At 47.8% G+C, this 16,858-nt stretch overlaps 1 protein-coding gene across 1 annotated transcript in view; it reads right to left on the minus strand.

Moving 5' to 3' along the window:
- LOC137522099 (uncharacterized) overlaps window positions 1-16,858 on the minus strand; it is a 34,009-nt gene that overhangs the window by 13,226 nt on the left and 3,925 nt on the right. Inside the window, exon 3 of the mRNA XM_068242140.1 lies at window positions 4,486-4,566. Within this exon, the coding sequence (XP_068098241.1) occupies window positions 4,486-4,566 (81 nt within the window). The remainder of the gene's footprint in view (window positions 1-4,485; window positions 4,567-16,858) is intronic.

Genomic DNA, 16,858 nt, shown 5'->3' on the forward strand with positions numbered 1-16,858 from the left:
AAGGGGAGCAGACATCTGGCTACCTATACTGAAGAGGGTTGGCTGGTGACAGTGGCCTTGGGCAGTAATGAATACAAATCTGGCCCTGGGCAGGAGTAAGCTGTAATCAACAAGGAGTGAAGAGCTTTAAATTGATAAGAAGAGATACTATAGCAAAACAGGACCTACACTGCAATTAAAGAGGCCCATACACTGGTTTATTTCAGCCATCGATCAGAAATCGATTCTATCAAATCTATCGATTGATCAATTTGCGGCCAATTTCGATTGATTTCGATCAATTTGATCTATGACAAGATGGAAAATCTAGGTCTGGCAGCAGATCGACGGCCCATAGAGTTGCATTGGATTTAATGGTCCAATTACAGTGGGTTGCAAAAGTATTCAGCCCCCTTGAAGTTTTCCACATTTTGTCACATTACTGCCACAAACATGAATCAATTTTATTGGAATTCCACGTGAAAGACCAATACAAAGTAGTGTACATGTGAGAAGTGGAACGAAAATCATACATCATTCCAAACATTTTTCACAAATAAATAACTGCAAAGTGGGATGTGCGTAATTATTCGGCCCCCTGAGTCAATACTTTGTAGAACCACCTTTTGCTGCAATTACAGCTGCCAGTCTTTTAGGGTATGTCTCTACCAGCTTTGCACATCTAGAAACTGAAATCCTTGCTCCAGCTCAGTCAGATTAGATGGACAGCGTTTGTGAACAGCAGTTTTCAGATCTTGCCACCGATTCTCGATTGGATTTAGATCTGGACTTTGACTGGGCCATTCTAACACATAGATATGTTTTATTTTAAACCATTCCATTGTTGCCCTGGCTTTATGTTTAGGGTCATTGTCCTGCTGGAAAGTGAACCTCCGCCCCAGTCTCAAGTCTTTTGCAGTCTCCAAGAGGTTTTCTTCCAAGTTTGCCCTGTATTTGACTCCATCCATCTTCCCATCAACTCTGACCAGCTTCCCTGTCCCTGCTGAAGAGATGCACCCCCCGAGCATGATGCTGCCACCACCATATTTGACAGTGGGGATGGTGTGTTCAGAGTGATGTGCAGTGTTCGTTTTCCGCCACACATAGCGTTTTGCAGTTTGGCCAAAAAGTTCCATTTTGGTCTCATCTGACCAGAGCACCTTCTTCCACATGGTTGCTGTGTCCCCCACATGGCTTGTGGCAAACTGCAAACGGGACTTCTTATGCTTTCTGTTAACAATGCCTTTCTTCTTGCCACTCTTCCATAAAGGCCAACTTTGTACAGTGCATGACTAATAGTTGTCCTATGGACAGAGTCTCCCACCTGAGCTGTAGATCTCTGCAGCTCGTCCAGAGTCACCATGGGCCTCTTGACTGCATTTCTGATCAGCGCTCTCCTTGTTCGGCCTGTGAGTTTAGGTGGATGGCCTTGTCTTGGTAGGTTTACAGTTGTGCCATACTCCTTCCATTTCTGAATGATCGCTTGAACAGTGTTCCGTGGGATGTTCAAGGCTTTGGAAATCTTTTTGTAGCCTAAGCCTGCTTTAAATTTCTCAATAACTTGATCCCTGACCTGTCTTGTGTGTTCTTTGGACTTCACGGTGTTGTTGCTCCCAATATTCTCTTACACAACCTCTGAGGCCCTCACAGAGCAGCTGTATTTGTACTGACATTAGATTACACACAGGTGCACTCTATTTAGTCATTAGCACTCATCAGGCAATGTCTATAGGCAACAGACTGCACTCAGATCAAAGGGGGCTGAATAATTATGCACACACTACTTTGCAGTTATTTATTTGTAAAAAATGTTTGGAATCATGTATGATTTTCGTTCCACTTCTCTTGTGTACACCACTTCGTGTTGGTCTTTCATGTGGAATTCCAATAACATTGATTCATGTTTGTGGCAGTAATATGACAAAATGTGGAAAACTTCAAGGGGGCCAGAATACTTTTGCAACACACTGTATGCATTTAGATCTATTTCCAATAGATTTCATTCTGAAATCTATTGGAAATCTGTTCCTAGTGTGTGGCACACATCAGATAGTTTCCTGTCAGATTCGAGTTGACAGGCACCTGACAGAAATCTATCTGATGGTCGAATCTGCTGCAAATCCAGAAGTGTATGGCCACCTTAAAGCTAGTGATGAAGATGGGGGTCTGGGAGAAGAACCCCAAATACTTCTAGCAAGTCACAGCCAATAACATATTACAAACCCTGTATGTTTTATTGACTTCAACTTTTGGACACAAAGCAGATATGTAAGGAGTCAATGGAGATGCTGTGCATTAGCCACAGCAGTGCTATATGATTGCTGCAGTTTCGAGGTGATGTAACAGAACCATAAACATTTGATTTCATTACTGAAAACCCCATGCCCTTCAGAAAAAAAGGGAGGAGAAGGCTATGTAGGTTGTCAACTTCAAGACCCCCCCCCCTTCTTTTATTACCAGGCTGACATAGCTTGAGCGGTGGGGAGGACATGCTGTTTTTCTTTTAACTTAAAGAGACACTGAAGCAAACTTATTTTGCCTATTTTACCTTATAAGTCGCTTCAGTGCTCTAATGCCAAGTAATCCGCCGTGTCCCCGCCGCTAAACGAGGGATGCAGAGCCCCCAAATCCCTCTGCAATTATCCACGACCAACTTGGTTGTGAATTTTGCTGCGCTGAGGGGCAGAGCTTCCAGCTGTAGCTCTGCCCCTCCTGACGTCAATCGCCGCACGGATCTCCGCCTCTCCCCGCCCCTCTCAGTGAACGAAGTGTGAGAGGGGCGGGGAGAGGCAGCGATCCGCCGCAATTGACACCAGGAGGGGCAGAGCTGAAGCTGAAAACTCTGCCCCTTCCAGAAAATGCCTGCCGGATTGCCCCCCGGGGATTTGGGGGCTCTGCAGCCCTCGTTTAGCGGCGGGGATACGGCGGATTACTTGGCATTAGAGCACTGAAGCGACTTATAAGGTAAAATAGGCAAAATAAGTTTGCTTCAGTGTCTCTTTAAGTAAACAAATAGATCAAGCAAATCAGAGCCACAGGGATGCTCATTTTAACTGACATAACTAAAGCTCTGCTGTGCATCACCAGTAAAAACCTGTGGGTAGGAATTAAGGGCTTGTTCACACTGCAGGCGTTTTCAGCTTTTTTTCGCCCACTTGCGGTTTTTGAAAATGCCCCCCGACCATGTGGACAATGAATGTCTATGAGAAGGTTCGTATCAGCGCGGGTCGTGCGGTGTCCATTCAGTTAAGAGGTGCGTGGACCTTTTTTGAGGCGTTTCTTCCTCAATGGAAAGTATAGGAGCAACGCAAAACACTCACAAAATCGCTTTGTGTAGCGATTGCATCCGCAATTTTAAGAATAAATACATTGTATTTATTCATTTCCGGGTCAAAGAGTTCACTTCCTGACTTGCTTCAGGGAATGAATTACAAAACCGCTCGGAAAAAAATGCTTAGAAAACTGCTAAGCACAAAAACGAATTGCCCACCCAAGCGCCGGGAATCGGAAATCGAAAAAATCGGGAATCGGAAAAAAAGATGCCTCAAAAACAGGCCAACGCGGACGGACACGCGAGCCGAATGCAATGTGAACAAAGCCTAGGAGAGAAAAAGGGGATATCAGACACCAGGGAGTCCCGAGATAATCGCCAAAAGGATGTGGTTGGATATGTACTGTGCTCATTTCCACTGCAGCAGACTTATATTTAAAGTGACACTGAAGTGAAAAAAACAAAACTTATGATATAATGAATTGAATGTGTAGTATGGATAATTAATAGAACATTAGTAGCAAAGAAAACAGTCTCATATTTTTATTTTCAGTTATATGGCTTTTTTTTTTATAACATAGCATCATTCTCTAATATTTGTAGTTGACAAATTACACTCTGCACTTTAAACTACGACCCTTTGAACTTCCCTGAAGTAAAATCTTATCTGAAGTTGTCTTTCACTGTTTCTTTGATGTATAGGTGCTTTAGAAACTAGCACTGCTCTTTGACTAAATTAGTGGGAGAGCTCAGAGAAGCTCTTTTGCATAGATAACAAGTGAAGTTTGCTAACTGTCTGCTACTAATGTTGTATTTATTAGCTGTATTACACCTACACGTCATTGGATAGTGTACTGGTTAAGGGCTCTGCCTTTGACATGGGAGACCAGGGTTCAAATCCTGGCTAGGGTCTGTACATGTTCAAGGCAACATTACCTAACACTTTAGTGTGTCCCAGTGGCTGCAGCTAGTCTTGAGCGATTTGTGTCCAAGAGTAGAAAAGCGCTATGCGAGTGTTTGGATTATTATATCATAAGTTTATTTTCACTTCAGATTCCCAAGTGCTTCTGCGAAAATCAGTAGCAGAGAGTAAATAAATATACTGTAGTATTGAGGGCAAGTGGTTAATATTTATCCATAGTTCTTTAGAAGCATAGGCAGATGCAAAACACAGAAATCCATATAATCAAGCCAAATATGTCTGGTTTACAACAGCACTTACAATTTGACATTACCTGCTTTTTCATAGCATTTTCTTCAGTTTCTTTGATAGTCTGCCTGTGCTTCAATTTCATTGTTTGCATATCTTTAACTACCTGAAATAAAAGTGAATACATTTTAATCATAAGTGTTATAAAGTACATTTACTAAGTTATTTTTAGTCTGCTTATCGACCTATAAAAGGACTTGAAACCTGTTGCAGTGTGACCAAGCACACAGGTACTGAGGGCATATTGTATGAAGCAGCGGGTGCAATCTTTATTTACATACTGCATCATTGGTCCCTGTCACAGGAGCAGGGGCGTCTCTAGCCATTTTGTCACTCCAGGCGAGAATGCCGGTGGCGCCCCCCTCCCCGTGTGGTGCCCCCCTGCTGCAAATAATCGTAACGCAGCAAAGATTCACCATAAGATAAAAGTAATGCGGCAGACTTTCCCCAGAAAATAACCATAACGCAGCAATGATTCACTATAAAATAATTATAATGCAGCAATGATTCACCATACAATAATCGTAATGTGGCCAGCGTTCCCCAGAAAATAATCGTAATGTGGCCAGCGTTCTCCAGGAATTAATAGTAATGTGGCCAGCGTTCCCCAGGAAATAATCGTAATGTGGCCAACGTTCCCCAGAAAATGATCGTAATGTGGCCAGCGCTCCCCAGGAAATAATCGTAATGTGGCCAGCGTTCCCCAGGAAATAATCATAATGTGGCTAACGTTCCCCAGGAAATGATTGCAATGTGGCCAGTGCTCCCCAGGAAATAATCGTAATGTGGCCAGCGTTCCCCAGGAAATAATCGTAATGTGGCCAACGTTCCCCAGGAAATAATCGTAATGTGACCAGCGTTCCCCAGAAAATGATCGTAATGTGGCCAACGTTCCCCAGGAAATGATCGTAATGTGGTCAACGTTCCCCAGAAAATGATTGTAATGTGACCAGCGTTCACCAGAAAATAATTGTAATGTGGCCAGCGTTCACTAGAAAATGATCGTAATGTAGCCAGCTATCACCAGAAAATAATCGTAATGTGGCCAGCGTTCACCAGAAAATAATTGTAATGTGGCCAGCGTTCACCAGAAAATAATCGTAATGCGGCCAGCGTTCACCAGGAAATAATCGTAATGCGGCCAGCGTTCACCAGGAAATAATCGTAATGCGGCCAGCGTTTACCAGGAAATAATCGTAATGCGGCCAGCGTTTACCAGGAAATAATCGTAATGCGGCCAGCGTTCACCAGGAAATAATCGTAATGCGGCCAGCGTTCCCCAGGAAATAATCGTAATGCGGCCAGCGTTCACCAGGAAATAATCGTAATGCGGCCAGCGTTCACCAGGAAATAATCGTAATGCGGCCAGCGTTCACCAGGAAATAATCGTAATGCGGCCAGCGTTCCCCAGGAAATAATCGTAATGCGGCCAGCGTTCACCAGGAAATAATCGTAATGCGGCCAGCGTTCACCAGGAGATAATCGTAATGCGGCCAGCGTTCACCAGGAGATAATCGTAGGAGATAAGGAGATAATCACCAGTAAATTATGCTAATGTGGGCAGCATTTACTCACCTGCAGAAGTCTCCTGTAGCCAGCCGGCGGTGGCACTGGTCCCTGGTGCGTCACACGGTGCCTTGAAGTCTCCTGTAGCCAGCCGGCGGTGGCACTGGTCCCTGGTGCGTCACACGGTGCCTTCAAGCACGTGTGACAGGCGGAGGGCGGAGGTAGGGGCGGCGCCGCACGTATAGACGAACTAGCGTGCGGCCGCTCGCTCTGCACAGAGAGGTAGTGGGGGCGGACCAGTAGGCGGCACCAGGCACAGGCTGAGCTGCCTGTCACAGCCGGCTGCTCGCTCTGAAGGGAGAGGAAGGGGGCGGACCAGTAGGCGGCACCAGGCACAGGCTGAGCTGCCTGTCACAGCCGGCGCCGACCTGATAGTGAAAAAAAAAAAAATAAACACACAGCGCGGCGAAAGAGCGCCCACTTCCACCCACGGCGCTCTAGGCCAAAATTTAGAGTTGCCTAATGACAGAGACGGCTCTGCACAGGAGCCCTAGTGGCTGACCGCACTTAGCCTTCTAAACGGTGCCAGCGCACAGATCGTGCGAACTCTGGTCGCAGTCAATGCGCAGGAACCGTTAAGAATTAGCCGCAGACAGCTCAGAAGGGAGCCTGTGAGACACGGGTGATTACAACGTCACCTACTGGTTCAGAGTAAACTGCCACCACCGCGGTTACCATGGGACCGTGGAGCCCACTAACTGACTGACTAGTCCTGCGGATAAAACGGTTAAACACACGGTATTCTGTCTAGCCAACAACAAACAAACAGTAGCGTATCTTCAGAGACCCGGGATCAGTTCTGCGTGTGCTGATAAGCAGGGTAGCGGATAGTGAATGACTTGGAGAAAGTCGTTTATTCACGCAATATAAATAATTAATATATACAGCCAATTATTAAAATCACAATTATTAAGACAGTAATAGCCAGTATAAAAAATAAAAGAAGGGAGAAAAATACTTAGTTCCTGGAAAGATGTCCTTTTTGTGGGAAAACAGAGTTCTGGGTTTCAATTTGAGTTCAGAGTTCAGACCAGGTGGATGCCAGCATATCCTCAAGCTGGCCTCTGATGAGCTCAAGATGTTTCAGTGTGGAGGACACTGAGTTTGGGTCCTCTGCCATTCTTATGCCCCTGCTTCAGTAGGAGGGAGTGAGGGCGGGGAGCCATACACCCCCTTAGAAGATGAGATGAGCCCTCCCCTTATCCTGGGGGCTAGAAATCATATCTACCCATATATGGGCTCTATCTCACAGAACCGTACAGGTCAGGGCAGATTTATTAACATTTTCAGGTCTGTCTCGATTTACCCAGCGCCCTGATACCAGACATGAGGGGTGGGACCCCTGTGGTATCATCAGGGCATTTTCAAACTGCCTAACTGGCAGTCCTTACCTCAGAATGTTCTGAAACTTCCTCAGAACCAGCATCGGGGCTCATGCTACACTTCCCCCACGTTTGGCGAAGCGGCCATCTCAGGAACCCCAGAAATATGACAGATCTGGGAAGTTATGGATTATGCTATGAGACTCAGCAGCTAGAACACATCCTGAATAAACCTAACAGCTGACTTCCCTTTGATCTTTACCAGTGAGCAAGGTGTCAAGACCTCCCGGAGATTTGTAGCCTGCCTGGCTGCACCTAGGCATCCTGATCACCCCTTGGTTAATTAACATCTACATGAGATCAGCTAGGTGTCACCTTATACCTGATGGATGGGCCATCCGCACAGCTTGAAGCCAGGGACTCTCTGGGCCCAGGCTCATTAGCATATCAAAAGAGCCATCCAGCCTTTAGGATGGTGCTCTCTCTGCTAAGAAAAGGACTTCAGCTCCCCCTACACACTCAACCCCGATTGTATCGATTTGAAGCGCAATCGATGCAGGGAATCGAGTGCGATCGCTTTTTCTTCACGGGCGGTTACAGGACGCGCCTGCGGCCCCGCAACCGTCCGTGACAGCCCTTCCTGGGGAGAAGGCAGATAGACATTCATCAGCAAGATGTGTGTCGTTGCCGCTAACCTGCGAGATTTGATCTAGTTCCCCGTTGGCGTTCTGGGGTCGGCTGCCCGCTGCGTGTCGGCCAACCTGGCTGACGGGTCTCGGGTTGCCGGTGCGGCGGGAAAACCTATTGGAGCCTGTGGCTCGGTTCCCCTGGACCGGGCGCGGTCTGCTACCGTCAGGGTTGACCCGACATGGACCATTCTGGACAGGGCGTTTGCGCCACTGCAGTCGGACGTGGTGTCTGCCGGGACTGCTGACAACGGGCAGTGGGTTGGTTAGGTCAACAGCCAGCCCACGCGGGGTTCCCCTGCTAAGTGGCTGTGGACCTAAGGGAACCCCGCGGGAATCCCGGGACCTTCCCAGCTCCTGACAGACGGCACATGCCCTGCAGTAGTTTGCTACATCCCTGTTCATCCGGGGCCAATAAAACTGTTTCCGAATACCGGCAAGTGTCTTGCGGACCCCTGAGTGCCCTGTCAGAGGATTACCATGTGCGGATTTCAGCACATGTCCCCTGAACGCACTCGGGACCACAAGCCATTTGGTATTCGCGTGGGATCTACCTGTAGGGGGCTGTACAGACTCACTGTACAGTCTCCCACCTTCCCAGTACACCTTGAAAGCGGCCCCGTCTGCGAGGGGCTCAGCGGCTTGCTGCCTGAGCACCTCCAGGCTTGGGTCACGTTGTAGTGCGGCTGAGAATACGGCGCTGTCAGTTTCAGCCAACTGGCTCATGTCACACGAGGCCAGCGGCTGAAAGGTCTCATCCCTGCGGTCAGAGGAGGGGGAGGAGGCCGGAACCCCCTCCACCTGTTCTGAGCTCGGGTTCTGAGCAGTCCAGCTGCGCGGTACTGCTAGCACAGGTACACTGTCAGAATGGCACAGACGGACATTACTCAAATCATCATTGCATGCAGTAATGACATGGACAGGTATAGACATTTTTTCATTACAGACAGGTTGTACAGTAAACTCAGGTACAGTTACAGCATCATCACAACAGACAGTCTGTACATCAAACTCAGGTGCCTTTGAAGCAGGCACTATTGAACCTGGTACCCTTGAACTGGGCACATTCAACCCACCTCCCCCTGGTGCTCCCCCAAGTGTATAAAGTACCTGGTGGTGGGTGGAGAGTCCGTCTCCTTCCGTGAGCGACAAGGCGGTCGTGGCAGGTTCATAGTAGGACACAAGCTTGCCCAAATCAGTCCCCAGCAACACAGGGACTGGGAGATCCTTCATAACCCCAACAACCCTTTCTTGGATTCCTCCCACTCCCCAATCCAGCTTCACTGTCGCGTGGGCTATGTGAAAAAGGGTGCCCTCTACTCCAGTAAGGGCAAGGGATCGGCTGGAGCTGATGCTCTCCTTTGGCACAAGATGTGAGTGAACTAACGTGATGTCAGCTCCGGTGTCTCGAAATCCGGTGACAACTTTGCCGTTCACTCTAACAAGTTGCTGCTGGTCGGTTCGGTCGCGGATTTCCTTTCCGCGGGCAAACAGGACAAAATCTGATGATCCAGGCTGTGGTTCGCTGGCGGGCTGCCTCTGCTGTAGGTGAGGTGCAGGTGATGCAGATGATCCAGGTGCTGGTGGTGTCTGTCTCCGCTCCGGACAGTCGAATTTCATGTGTCCGGGCTGGCGGCAGTAGTGACAGGTGACCTCTCCAGGCGCTGCAGGCCTGGGTGCAGCAGCTGCGCTGGGTGGCCTCTGTGGCGGACGGCTCACAGGGGCAGGAGGGTCTGCCGAGGTATTGGGCTGACCTCCTCTCCAGCTGGATGGGACAGTTCTGCGGGTATCAGCCACCCGGGTAGTTGCAAAAGTCTCAGCAAGGTCTGCAGCGACAGTTGCTGAAGCCGGCCTGCGTTCTAGCACAAACTGGCGTACATCAGCAGGGCAATTGTTCAGAAATTGTTCCAGGACTATCAAGTCCTCCAGGACATCATAAGACCCTTTGGTGAGGCCCAGTGTCCACTGGCGGAGTGTGGTGAGCAAGCTGCTGGCCACATCTCGGTACGAATCAGAAGGCTTTTTCTGCCAGGCCCTGAACTTTTTCCGATAGGCTTCTGGCGTCAGCTGGTACTTAGTAATGATAGCGTCTTTTATAGCAGCATAATCATTATCCTTCTCCGCAGGCAATTCTGCGAAGGCATCAAGCGCTTTGTAGCGCAGCAAAGGTGTCAGATGTCTGGCCCACTGGTCTTGGGACAGACGATACTGACGGCATGCTTTTTCAAAAGACCGCAAAAACAAGTCAATGTCTGTGTCTTTCTCAATATTAGCAAATTTAAATTTTGCACTTACGGGTGGTGCAGCTCCTTCAGCAGGGAGGCTGGGCGGTGAACTCCAGCTGGCCTGTTGCACTTTTGCCATGTTTAGCTCATGCTGTCGTTGGCGTTCCCGCTCAGCGGCATCCCTCTCCGCGTGGCGTTCTGCGGCTTGCCGCTCCCGTTCCTCCCGCATTTGGCGCTCCTCACGCATGTACTGCAGGTACTTGTCCAGGTCAGTGTCCATCAGCTTTTGTAATGCCTGCTGCATTAGCGGATCAGTACAAACGGACAGTCCAGTACTGGCCGGTTCCAGGCGAGTACTTTCAGAAACTCTGGGATTGGGGTCCACACTGACATTCTCCTGCGTAACTGTTGCAGCAGGGCCCGCAGGATGCTCAACCTCCGTATGCGCAGAATCTTCAGTCTCTGGTTCCCCTTGACTTGGGTCAGATGGGCTGGTATCCACTTCAGCGGACACCCCCGGCTCCCGCAGTTGCTGGGTATCCCATTGAAACAATTCCGTTACCAGGTCCCCTTGTTTCTTGCGGCCGACATCAATGCCTCTCTCTTGGCAAAGATTTTGCAGGTCCGCCAGGCACATTTTCTTGTAGTTCCCGGACATTTCCACGCCAAATAAAATAAAACTTTTGGGGAGGGGTACTGGCTACACAGTCTCTCTGTATATATAAAAAATATATTGCCTTCCAGCTACACCAACGAATTAGTTCGTTTCTCGATAGCGCTAGCGCTATCGTAGATACTTTCAGCACAACACAGGTCCCAACCGCTGCCTAACACTGTCACAGGATCCCTAGTGGCTGACCGCACTTAGCCTTCTAAACGGTGCCAGCGCACAGATCGTGCGAACTCTGGTCGCAGTCAATGCGCAGGAACCGTTAAGAATTAGCCGCAGACAGCTCAGAAGGGAGCCTGTGAGACACGGGTGATTACAACGTCACCTACTGGTTCAGAGTAAACTGCCACCACCGCGGTTACCATGGGACCGTGGAGCCCACTAACTGACTGACTAGTCCTGCGGATAAAACGGTTAAACACACGGTATTCTGTCTAGCCAACAACAAACAAACAGTAGCGTATCTTCAGAGACCCGGGATCAGTTCTGCGTGTGCTGATAAGCAGGGTAGCGGATAGTGAATGACTTGGAGAAAGTCGTTTATTCACGCAATATAAATAATTAATATATACAGCCAATTATTAAAATCACAATTATTAAGACAGTAATAGCCAGTATAAAAAAATAAAAGAAGGGAGAAAAATACTTAGTTCCTGGAAAGATGTCCTTTTTGTGGGAAAACAGAGTTCTGGGTTTCAATTTGAGTTCAGAGTTCAGACCAGGTGGATGCCAGCATATCCTCAAGCTGGCCTCTGATGAGCTCAAGATGTTTCAGTGTGGAGGACACTGAGTTTGGGTCCTCTGCCATTCTTATGCCCCTGCTTCAGTAGGAGGGAGTGAGGGCGGGGAGCCATACACCCCCTTAGAAGATGAGATGAGCCCTCCCCTTATCCTGGGGGCTAGAAATCATATCTACCCATATATGGGCTCTATCTCACAGAACCGTACAGGTCAGGGCAGATTTATTAACATTTTCAGGTCTGTCTCGATTTACCCAGCGCCCTGATACCAGACATGAGGGGTGGGACCCCTGTGGTATCATCAGGGCATTTTCAAACTGCCTAACTGGCAGTCCTTACCTCAGAATGTTCTGAAACTTCCTCAGAACCAGCACCGGGGCTCATGCTACACTTCCCCCACGTTTGGCAAAGCTGCCATCTCAGGAACCCCAGAAATATGACAGATCTGGGAAGTTATGGATTATGCTATGAGACTCAGCAGCTAGAACACATCCTGAATAAACCTAACAGCTGACTTCCCTTTGATCTTTACCAGTGAGCAAGGTGTCAAGACCTCCCGGAGATTTGTAGCCTGCCTGGCTGCACCTAGGCATCCTGATCACCCCTTGGTTAATTAACATCTACATGAGATCAGCTAGGTGTCACCTTATACCTGATGGATGGGCCATCCGCACAGCTTGAAGCCAGGGACTCTCTGGGCCCGGGCTCATTAGCATATCAAAAGAGCCATCCAGCCTTTAGGATGGTGCTCTCTCTGCTAAGAAAAGGACTTCAGCTCCCCCTACACACTCAACCCCGATTGTATCGATTTGAAGCGCAATCGATGCAGGGAATCGAGTGCGATCGCTTTTTCTTCACGGGCGGTTACAGGACGCGCCTGCGGCCCCGCAACCGTCCGTGACAGTCCCTCCATTAAAGAGAATCTGTATTGTTAAAATCGCTCAAAAGTAAACATACCAGTGCGTTAGGGGACATCTCCTATTACCCTCTGTCACAATTTTGCAGCTCCTCGCCGCATTAAAAGTGGTTGAAAACAGTTTTAAAAAGTTTGTTTGTAAACAAACAAAATGGCCACCAAAACAGGAAGTAGGTTGATGTACAGTATGTCCACACATAGAAAATACATCCATACACAAGCAGGCTGTATACAGCTTTCCTTTTGAATCTCAAAAGATCATTTGTGTGTTTTTCCCCCTGTTCTCATGCACTGAAGTTTCAGGCTGCTCTTTTCTTCCTGCAAACAGTTTTGCCCTTGTTTGTAATTCCTTAGTATGTGAAAGCCCAGCCAGCTCAGAGGACGATTTATCCAGCTTGTAAAAGATAAGAGAGAAGAGAGAAGATGCTCTAATCCTAAATAGCACACAGGCAGTGTGCAGAGAGGGGCCGGGAAGGGGGAGTTCATAGCAGAACCACAACACTGAAGAACTTGGCAGCCTTCCAGACACAGGCCGACAAGTCTGACAGGTGAAAGATACATTGATTTATTACAGAGACAGTGATAGTATAAAGTGCTGCAGTAAGCCAGAACAGATTAGAATAGCTTTTGGAACTTGTAGGATGATAAAAAACAGGATGCAATTTTTGTTACGGAGTCTCTTTAACTGGCACTGCACACACCAGATGACAGCACATTAGGCCAGCAGAAGGTAGATTGTTTCTACATTAATATTAATCAGTTTATTGGCGAGGCCATTAACTACCGTATTTTTCGGACTATAAGACGCACTTTTTCTCCCCCAGAAGTGGGGAGAAAAAGTGCCTGCGTCTTATGGTCCGAATGTAGCAATTTACACGTGCTGAAAAAAAAAAAAAACGTTCCTTACATTGCTGTGTCTGCGGTCTCATTTGCTTCTGCCTCTATGCTCAGTGTCCCTGCTCCATGATAATCACCCCTGGTTTGCTCTCTGCTCACTCTGCAGCCATCTGCGATGCGGCCAATCACCCATTCTGAGTTTTGCAGACATCGGCCTCCTTCGGTGTCCCCACTGTAGCTATGCCTCCTTGCCCGGTGTGCCCAATAGGGCTCTAATGCGGCCAATTAGATCTCCTCCATGCTGCCGCCGATCAGCCTCCCTCGGTGTCCCCGCTGCAGCCATGCCTCCTTGCCCGGTGTGCGCGATACAGCGCTGATGCGGCCAATCACAACTCCTCCATGCCGCCGCCAATCAGCCTCCCTCGGTGTCCCCGCTGCAGCCACGCCTCCTTGCCCGGTGTGCGTGATACAGCGCTGATGCGGCCAATCACATCTCCACCAAGCCGCCGCCAATCAGCTTCCCTCGGTGTCCCCGCTGCAGCCACGCCTCCTTGCCCGGTGTGCGCGATACAGCGCTGATGCGGCCAATCTACCCTGCTCCACCTGCCACCAATCAGCCTCTTCTTGCCTGCAAACATTCCGACCAATCCTCTTTCCGCCGCCACAGATCCCCCTATTTATGCTGCCACGTGGTTTTCCTCTATGCCCGTTGTGTCCGTATACGCGCAAAACTCCGGAACTCCGCCCACCACATGGCTGGTTATCGCCTACCACCACTCCGCCCACCGCTGGATGCCTTGGATGTCCTGCCCTCATTGATGATCGCTGGTTATCTCCGCCCACTACTCCGCCCTCCGCTGGATGCTCCTATTGATGGATGGGCAAAACACTGCCCACCCCTCCGTCACCTGATGACACTGTTCGTGACAGGCAGCAGCAGCTTTTGTAGAGGTATAGTAACGCTGCTGAAGTAAACATAATTTCTAGAAGTTTGTAAGTGTAACCATAGATTGCTGGATAGAGGAGAGTCTCTGCATGATTTACTGTACTGTTTGTGGGACAGTTCTTTATAAAGTTGTAAGAACTGCAGAAAAGAGGTTGCCTTTTCCCCTACAGTATCTTAAACAGGCTTAGTGCTTACCCCCCCAATATACAGTACTGGCTTCCCGATTGTAATTACGGTACGATAAAGGTGTGGGGAAGGTGGGAGATTAATGAGAGCACTAGATGACATTTGCGGGGTTTAAGAGCAATTGATGGAATATGGGGGGGGGGGGGATATGAGACCACCTGATAGACTATGGGCACTGTGAGACCACCTGATAGACTATGGGTGGATATGAGACCACCTGATGGAATATGGGGGATATGAGACCACCTGATGGAATATGGGGGGATATGAGACCACCTGATGGAATATGGGGGGATATGAGACCACCTGATGGAATATGGGTGGATATGAGACCACCTGATGGAATATGGGGGATATGAGACCACCTGATGGAATATGGGGGGATATGAGACACTATTTGGTCCAAAATCTTTTTTTTCTTCATTTTCCTCCTCAAAAATTAGGTGCGTCTTATGGTCCGGTGCGTCTTATGGTCCGAAAAATACGGTATTTCCTTGGAATGAGCACAGGTAGACAAATAGACAGAGTGTTGATTAGGCATTAACAGCTGCCGTTAGGTGGTCCTGGGGCTGCCGCCACGGTCACGCCCCTTGGCGTGACGCAGTCTTAGGGTAGTTAAAGTAAATTTTAAGATAAATTAACAAAATTATTTTATCTTATCTGAGGCTTCTTGCAGTGCCGTGTAGTCTTCCTGTGCCCAAGATGTTGGTCCAAATTCCTCCGGCCAGCAGCGGCGACCCCAGCTAAGCTGGCCGGTCCTGTGCATGCGTACTACGTGACCTTCGCTACTGCCCATGTGCAGAGTGCTCCAGGCCGCGGAAGCGCGGTCAGGGTGTGCGTGGCTCGGGGCCACACATGCGCAGTAGCCGCCAACTGGCAGCAACAGGCCAGCTTTGCGGGGGTCACCGCTGCTGGTCGGAGAAACTTGGACCGGCATCGCGGGCACAGGAGGACTCCAGGGGGCTGCAAGAAGCCAGGTAAATTTAAAACATTTTATTTTGTAGCTATATTACCACTAATAAATTAAGCTAATATTGGGAAACCCGGGTGGAGACCCAGCTTGTGGGAGGACGGCGTAGGACTCAGACATGTTTATGCTGCTGGAGGAAGCCGCGGGTGAGTATCAGATCTTATTTTTAGGACATCTCTGGTTTACTTTCAGCCATATATAATTCAGGTTCTGCTTGGTCTGAGCACTAGGGATGAGCAGAGATTACATATATGCGTAATTACGCATTGTAATTGGCATTTACACATCGTAATCGTTATGCAAAATTTTGGGGGAAAACGTAATTCATTTTGTATGTAATTGTAACCATTCGTAATTACACATGAATTTACAGATAATTTATGCGTAATTTTGTGATGACTTTGGCTGTGAGTAGCAAAGCCCCCATACATGCTATTGCTACCAATATTGCTATATATGTCCTTGTAGTTTTTAAAGTGTCATTTTTCTGAGTTTAAAAACCATTTTTTCTGCATTTTTAAAATAGATTTTCTACAGGGTCTTTTTTTTTAAATTTCTTATTTTTGACTTATACCCTATATATATACCTATTCTTCTTAACATATGTAGCAATTTGGTAGAAATAGCATGTATGGGGGCTTTGCTATTTACCGCCAAAGCTGGCACAAAATTACGCATAAATTATGCGTTAATTCATGTGTAATGACGAATGCTTATGCAACGTCAATTGAACTGACAATTAGTAATTACGTATAGGCGTTATTGTGAAAATGTACGCAAAATGTTGTGTAATTGTAATTGGCCGATTACAATCATCACTGCTAAGCACTTACCCATTCTATATCCATGTAGTGTAATAATCTTTATAAATATATAAAGTGGTATAATTTTAGTAGCAGGAGACATTGGCAGCGCTTCCAAACAGAGGCTGCACCCGTATTGACTACCTGCAATATTTGTGCAGAGCTCCACAATGTGGACTAAAATACACAACTTGCATTCAAAACAGGTACAGCAAAGGAGAACGTTAGCTTCAGTGTAAATAATAAGTGCACAAATTATTCCCTACTAGACTTCCCCACGGCGGTGACAGGTCCTCTCGTGGAAGACCTACTGCTAGTCTAACGATAAAAACATGATTTGTTTTCCTTGTGCTGCTAATCATAAAATGGTATACACATTTCTTCAAACAGACAACAAACAAAGGACAGTGCTCATAGGCTGCAACTGAATTGTAGATCAACAGAGGCATGCAGAGCCCCACAGGTCTAAATACATGCCTTGAATGCAAATCAGATGCAAATCATGTACTAGTCCTAATCTATAATTTGAAC

The sequence above is a fragment of the Hyperolius riggenbachi genome, chromosome 1 (genome assembly GCF_040937935.1).
Source record: "Hyperolius riggenbachi isolate aHypRig1 chromosome 1, aHypRig1.pri, whole genome shotgun sequence".
Classification (NCBI taxonomy): Eukaryota; Metazoa; Chordata; class Amphibia; order Anura; family Hyperoliidae; genus Hyperolius; species Hyperolius riggenbachi.